Source organism: Salvelinus namaycush, chromosome 10 (assembly GCF_016432855.1).
Source record: "Salvelinus namaycush isolate Seneca chromosome 10, SaNama_1.0, whole genome shotgun sequence".
Classification (NCBI taxonomy): Eukaryota; Metazoa; Chordata; class Actinopteri; order Salmoniformes; family Salmonidae; genus Salvelinus; species Salvelinus namaycush.
The window spans coordinates 22,847,296-22,854,424 of NC_052316.1; the positions used below are offsets into that span (position 1 = coordinate 22,847,296).

The 7,129-nt window shown below is 42.6% G+C and overlaps 1 protein-coding gene across 1 annotated transcript; it reads right to left on the reverse strand.

The window, feature by feature from the left end:
- Window positions 1-3,207: 3,207 nt before the first annotated feature.
- Window positions 3,208-6,921, reverse strand: LOC120054490 (torsin-1A-like). Its single transcript, XM_039001915.1, has 7 exons — window positions 6,833-6,921; window positions 6,368-6,634; window positions 5,798-5,920; window positions 5,436-5,701; window positions 4,706-4,881; window positions 4,476-4,600; window positions 3,208-3,837 (listed from the first exon to the last, which is right to left on the reverse strand). Exons 2-7 carry the CDS (start codon window positions 6,531-6,533, stop codon window positions 3,590-3,592), a joined length of 1,104 nt encoding a protein of 367 aa, XP_038857843.1. The 5' UTR covers window positions 6,534-6,634; window positions 6,833-6,921; the 3' UTR covers window positions 3,208-3,589.
- Window positions 6,922-7,129: the final 208 nt, after the last annotated feature.

Here is a 7,129-nt window from a genome sequence, read left to right on the forward strand (position 1 = left end):
GAGTTTGCCCCCGGTGATGCGTTGAGCAGACCGCACCACTCTCTGGAGACCCCTGCAGTTGTGGGCGGTGTAGTTGCCGTACCAGGCAGTGATACAGCCGACAGGATGCTCTCAATTGTGCATCTGTAAAAGTTTGTGAGGGTTTTGGGTGAACAACCAAATTTCTTCAGCCTCCTGAGGTTGAATAGGTGCTGTCTTTGCCACACTGTGTGTGTGGGTGGACCATTTCAGTTTGTCCGTGATGTGTACGCCAAGGAACTCACCTTCTCCACTGCTGTCCCGTCGATGTGGATAGGGGGGTGCTCCCACTGCTGTTTACTGAAGACCACGAACATTTCCTTTGTTTTGTTGACGTTGAATGAGAGGTTGTTTTACGGACACCACACTCTGAGTGCCCTCACGTCCTCCCTGTAGGCTGTCTCGTTGTTGTTGGCAATCAAACTTGATGATTGAGTTGGAAGCGTGCATGGCCACGCAGTCATGGGTGAACAGGGAGTACAGGAGGGGGCTGAGCATGCACCCTTGTGGGGCCCCAGTGTTGAGGAACAGCGAAGTGCAGATGTTGTTTCCTCCCTTCACCACCTGGGAGCGGCCCGTCAGGAAGTCCAGGACCCAATTGCACAGGGCGGGGTTGAGACCCAGGGCCTCAAGCTTAATGATGAGCTTGGAGGGTACTATGGTGTTGAATGCTGAGCTGTAGTCAACGAACAGCATTCTTACATAGGTATTCCTCTTGTCCAGATGGGATAGGGCAGTATGATGGCAATTGCATCGTCTGTGGACCTATTGGGGCAGTAAGCAAATTGAAGTGGGTCCTGGGTGGCAGGTAAGGCGGAGGTGATATGATCCTTGACTAGTCTCTCAAAGCACTTCATGATGACAGAAGTGAGTGCTGCGGGGAGATAGTAATTTAGTTCTGTTACCTTTGCCTTCTTGGGTACAGGAACAATGGTGGCCATCTTGAAGCATGTGGGGACAGCAGACGGGGATAGGGAGAGATTGAATATGTCCGTAAACACACCAGCCAGTTGGTCTGCACCATGCTCTGAGGACACGGCTAGGGATGCCGTCTGGGCCGGCAGCCTTGCGAGGGTCAACACGTTTAAATGTCTTACAATCGGCCACCGAGAAGGGGGGGCCCACAGTCCTTGGTAGCGGGCCGCGTCGGTGGCACTATTATTATCCTCAAAGCAGGCAAAAGTGTTTAGTTTGTCTGGAAGCAAGACGTAGGTGTCCGTGACGTGGCAGGTTTTCATTTTGTAGTCCGTGATTGTCTGTAGACCCTGCCACACGTATGAGCCGTTGAATTGCGACTCCACTTTGTCCCTATAATGACATTTTGCTTGTTTGATTGCCTTGCAGAGGGAATAACTACACTGTTTGTATTCAGCCATATTCCCAGTCATCTTTCTATGGTTAAATGCGGTGGTTTGCGCTTTCAGTTTTGCGCGAATGCCACCATCTATCCACGGTTTCTGGTTAGGGTAGATTTTAAGTCACAGTGGGTACAAGATCTCCAATGCACTTCCTTATAAACTCACTCACCGAATCAGCGTATAAATCAATATTATTCTCTGAGGCTGCCCGGAACATTTCCCTGTCCGTGTGATCAAAACAATCTTGAAGCATGGATTCCGATTGGTCAGACCAGCGTTGAATAGTTCTAGTCATGGGTACATCCTGTTTGAGTTTCTGCCTATAGGACGGGAGGAGAAAAATGGAGTCATGGTCAGATTTGACGAAGGGAGGGTGGGGGAGGGCCTTGTATGCATCACGGAAGTTAGAGAAGCAGTGATACAGTGTATTGACGGCACGAGTGCTACAATCAATATGCTAATAGAATTTTGGTAGCCTTGTTCTCAAATTTGCCTTGATAAAATCCCCAGCTACAATAAATGCAGCCTCAGGATATGTGGTTTCCAGTTTGCATAGAGTCCAGTGAAGTTCCTTGAGGGCCGTCGTGATATCGGCTTGAGCGGGGATATTCATGGCTGTGACAGTAACGGACAAGAATTCTCTTGGGAGATAATATGGTCGGCATTTGATTGTGAGGAATTCTAGGTTAGGTGAACAAAAGGACTTGAGTTGCTGTATGTTGTTATGATTATAATATGAGTCATTAATCATGAAGCATACACCCCTGCCCTTCTTCAAAAGAGAGATGTTTATTTCTGTTGCCGCGACTCAAAGAATCCCGGTGGCTGTACCGACTCCGACAACATATCCAGAGAGAGCCATGTTTCCGTGAAACAGACTGTTACAATCCCTGATGTCTGGAAAGCAACCCTTGCCCTAATTTCGTCTTCCTTGTTATCTAGACTGGACATTGGCGAGTAATATAATCGGAAGCGGTGGGTGGTGTGCAAGCCTCCGAAGTCTGACCAGGAGGCTGCTCCGTCTACCTCTTCTGCGGAGACGTTGCTTTGGGTCGGCCTCTGGAATGAGATCCAACGCCCTGGGTTGCGGTGCAAACAAAGGATCCACTTCGAGAAAGTCATATTCCTGGACGTAATGTTGGTAAGTTGCCGTCACTCTGATATCCTCTATTTCTTCCTGGCTGTATGTAATAACACTTAAGATTGTCTGGGCTAACAATGTAAAAAATAAAACAGAAAAAAACAAAATACTGCATAGTTTCCTAAGGACTAGAAGCGAGATGACACTGTCGGCTGTCATTAAGGTCTAATGAACTTATCCTCTTCAGCAGAGGTAACTCTGGGTCTTCCTTTCCTGTGGCAGTCCTCATGAGAGCCAGTTTCATCAAAGCGCCTAATGGTTTTTGAAACTGCACTAAGAAACTTTCAAAGTTCTTGACATTTTCCAGATTGACTGACCTTTATGTCTTCAAGTAATGATGGACTGTTGTTCCTCGTTTCTTATTTGATCTGTTCTTGCCATAATATGGACTTGGTCTTTTACCAAATAAGGCCATCTTCTGTATACCATCCCTACCTTGTCACAACACAACTGATTGGCTCAAACACATTAAGGAAAGAATTTCCACAAATGAACTTTAAACAAGGCACACCTGTTAATTGAAATGCATTCCGGTGACTACCTCATGAAGCTGGTTGAGAGAATTGCAAGAGTGTGCAAAGCTGTCATCAAGGCAGAGGGTGGCTACTTTGAAGAATCAAATATATTTTGATTTGTTTAACACTTTTGTCGTTACTACATGATTCCATATGTGTTATTTCATAGTTTTGATGTCTTCACTATTATTCTACAATGTAGAAAAAAGTACAAAAAGAAAAACCCTTGAATGAGTAGGTGTGTCCAAACATTTGACTGGTACTGTACATGCAAATAATAATACTAGAGTTGACCTGAGCTTGACGTAAAATAATTGCATAAAAATTGTCTAATGAGGAAGTTGAAAATGCACTCAAATCTCTTTCGTTATCAGATTGAATCTTACTATAGCCAGATGCTCTACGCTTCCTTTCTTGGCAGTGTAGGGTGAGGAATGGGCATACCACATGTTTGATTGACATGTGCCATTGCAGAAATGTTCAATATGTTAGCAGGACATACTTTTTCCTTTTTGCCAAAACACTGTTCATGTGTTTTCTGGGTTGCATTGGTCTGTTTAGGGTAGGAAGAAATTGATCCTCTGTGGTATGGATTTGCAGCCTTGGGCAGAGAACAGCCTCTCCTCCTTGGGTATATATAGCATGGCCTTCGCCACTTCGTCCAGCGTTCCCTCGTCTGGCTCCAAACCCCGCGCTGCATAGGCATCACGGGCACAGAGCTTGACATGACGGTATTCCAGAGGTAGGAAGGGCACAAAGAAGTCAATAAGGTGACCTGACATCAGTTCACTCTGTGCAAAGCCTCCTGGAAAGCAGACAAACTGGTAAATCCACAATTCAAGAAAGGTATTTACATCAAAACATGTTATGTAATTCCAAATGTTTTAATCCATTTCTAATTAGTATTCTGTATTTTGCAAACTATTAGTTTTTGTGTTAACAGTGTAGTAGGGTTCATGAGAAAGGCATCTTCAATCTTGCTCTGTGAAAACGTATTTACAGTGCATTTGGAAAGTGTTCCGGACTTGAACCCGATCAAACATCTCTGGAGTCCTGAATATAGCTGTGCAGCAACTCTCCCCATCCAACCTGACAGAGCTTGAGAGGCTCTGCAGAGAAGAATGGGAGAAACTCCCGCTTGTAGCTTAATACCCAAGAGGCTTTAATCGCTGCCAAAGGTGATTCAACAAAGTACTGAGTAAAGGGTCTGAATACTTATGTAAATGTGATGTTTATTTTATACATTTGCTAAGATTTATAAAAACCTGTTTTTGCTTTGTCTTTATGTAGATTGACAAGGGGAAAAAAACAATTTGATCAATTTTAGAATAAGGCTGTAATGTAACAAATGTGGAAAAAGTAAAGGGGTCTAAATACTTTCCAAATGCACTATATCTAAAAGCTGAGAATGAGTGTGAGTGATTGTAAAGCCACTGTTGGTACCTTGAGAATCCATAGCTTCAGCACGTAGCCGGTGTTCCAAGTCCTCCATCCCAATGTCCTCTCTGTTTTGCCCTGAGTGCCAGAAGTCCAAGGCCACATCGTTGATGGTGGTCCCACCAATATTACTACAAATAATTATTACAACATATCTTGATTAGGGTCAGTTGGGTTTCCTTACATGAGTTAGTGGAAGAGGCCTCGCAATAATTTAAAGGGTATATATGGCTAACCTGAGGAATAAGAAGACAGCCCTCCTATAGCTGACCCCATCCACATTGTCATAATGGTCCATATAGGGCTTGATAGCATCTATAAGGCCGGGGTGCAGTTTCTCAGCCTCATCAAAGATGAAAAGTGTCTGTGGGCAACGCAGCACCATGTCCCGGATAGCTTCTCTGAGCTGGCCCTGGAAAGAGAGCCAGGTGTGAGCACAAAAATATCACCTCTCACTCGCTCCCATTTAAGACAGGTGTGCAATATATTCACAAGATTAAAATATGCACAGGCATTCCATGTATTATTCTACATGTTTTAATCCACAAAAAATTGCTCTCAATAATTTTCTGAGTTTGGACATAGTATTGTACATTTGTTTAATTCCTGCTTTGGTCGAGATCAAGTTGTGTAATTGAATCAATTGCTTCACTATCATTTTGAAATAGTGATAGTATGTATTATGCAATTTAACATTGAGTTTATAATTGGTTGGAAGGTTGCCTAGCTGGTGTGAGTTCCAATAACTTATTTAGGTGGTGACCTGGAAAATGTTAAAGTTCACATTTTCTTTTTAAACTAAATATTTAGGTAGTCCTACTCCATGAATGTTGACAATGCATGGCAATAAAACAGGGTCTCAAAAGATGTATTATATAATCTATTAACCCATATTCACAACATAGTTCTGTTCTGCACATGTTCCTGGCAGAGAGGAGTCATGTCTGTACCAACAGCTAGGCTCACCTTGTATGTGTCCACTAGTCTGGCATGGGGGAAATGGAATGGGGCGATGAACAGACGCACACACTCGCTCTTCACCCCGTCCCGGTACAAGTTGTCAGCTACAATCCGGGTCACAAAGTTCTTGCCCGTGCCGGAGCAGCCATGGAAGGAGAGGGTCAATGGCTTATTGGATTCAGGGTTACTGATGAAGCCCTGCACAGCCTTCAGAACCACTGATTGGGCAAGGTGCTGCCCATGAAGCTTTAGCTGTAGATCACTAGCCAGACCTGAAACAGAACATCAAAATGAGCACTGCACAAAAATGACATAGCTGGTGGAACATACATTAATATAAATATTGCCTCAATATGACTTCATCTTACCTGTAATATTATTTGTTATCCGACAATCCCCTGATTCACAGCACTGTCCCAGGCTGCAATACCACTGTGACAGCAAACTGATATAGTCTTGAGGGAATGCTGCCCATAGGTCCCTAGTAGGTACTAAAATGGCCACACAAATGTACAGTGTAAACATGTAATGCAGTTAGACATAGCTGTTGCAATCAATTAAACACTATAATTTCTGCTTAAGACAAGTTTGCAAGGAAAATACTAACACTTTTACATATCATCACTGGATAATAAATTAAATAAGACATTCCCTCTATGTTTGAATAAACTAACTAATCATCGTTGCTTACTTATATTTATCTGCATTGTAATAAAAATAGGTTTGTCCTGTGTAAAAACGAATTTATGCCTTACAAATTGTTCCTATGGACAGTCAGTGACAAGTACAAGCTCCAGTGCGTCTGTTTCTTTAGTGAGGATAGATCCGACATGATCGATCTGACTACACCCAGACTGTTGGAATTACGGTCTCAATTTTGATATTTCTACAGAATAAACATTTTTTTTTAACTTGCAGAAAATAAATAAACACCATACCTTGCTGAGTCGCATCATCTTGATTCGGTTGACACTCCCCTTGCCATATATTACAATAAATATAATTGAAATAATACGTAGATACATTTGAAATACTGTCAAATTGAAAGAAATCTGCCTTTGCAGAAACAGCCCAAAATATGGGCAATAGTGGGTAGTAGAACATCAGTGACGCCGTAAATGTGCGATTATAAGAGAGTGGTCGTCAATGACGGCATTCTTCAAACCTCTGTCCATTCAAACCTGTCATACTATGGAGCGAAATATCTGCCAAAAGATGGAATATACGTATCGTTAGAAAATCCATATCAAAATTGTTAGGATAGTAAGAAAAGCAATGCGTGAAACATGGAATGTTTCGTTAAATTTAATCTGTGAACATACAAACACCATGTTACGATTACGGACTAACATTTTAGGTTTGAACAAATCTTGTTGTGTTGCAATTATGATGTACTATAATACCTTTCACAGTTTTGGAGATTTCATCTCACCAACAAACAAAAAAACGTACACCAAACGGCCTGTGAGGAGTGCTACGCGAACAAACATAACACAGTATAGAAAAAACGGAAGTCAGGGAAACCGGAAAGAGGTATCCTGCACGTTTTCAAGTTAAAAGTATCCATTCTATATCACTCCTTGGTTTAAATTTACTTCACAATTAGGTATTGTTGTGAATTGTGAGATATTACTGCACTGTTGGAGCTAGAAACACAAGCATTTCGCTACACCCGCAATAACATCTGCTAAATATGTGTA

What these genes read in the sequence shown, in the direction of transcription:
- LOC120054490 (XM_039001915.1), bottom strand. Translation starts at nt 6,533, where the DNA reads ATGTTCTACTACCCACTATTGCCCATATTTTGGGCTGTTTCTGCAAAG. An exon ending in AGATGATGCGACTCAGCAAG is followed by an intron (nt 5,921 to 6,367) that starts GTATGGTGTTTA and finishes TGGCCATTTTAG; the next exon opens with TACCTACTAGGGACCTATGG. An exon ending in GATAACAAATAATATTACAG is followed by an intron (nt 5,702 to 5,797) that starts GTAAGATGAAGT and finishes GTTCTGTTTCAG; the next exon opens with GTCTGGCTAGTGATCTACAG.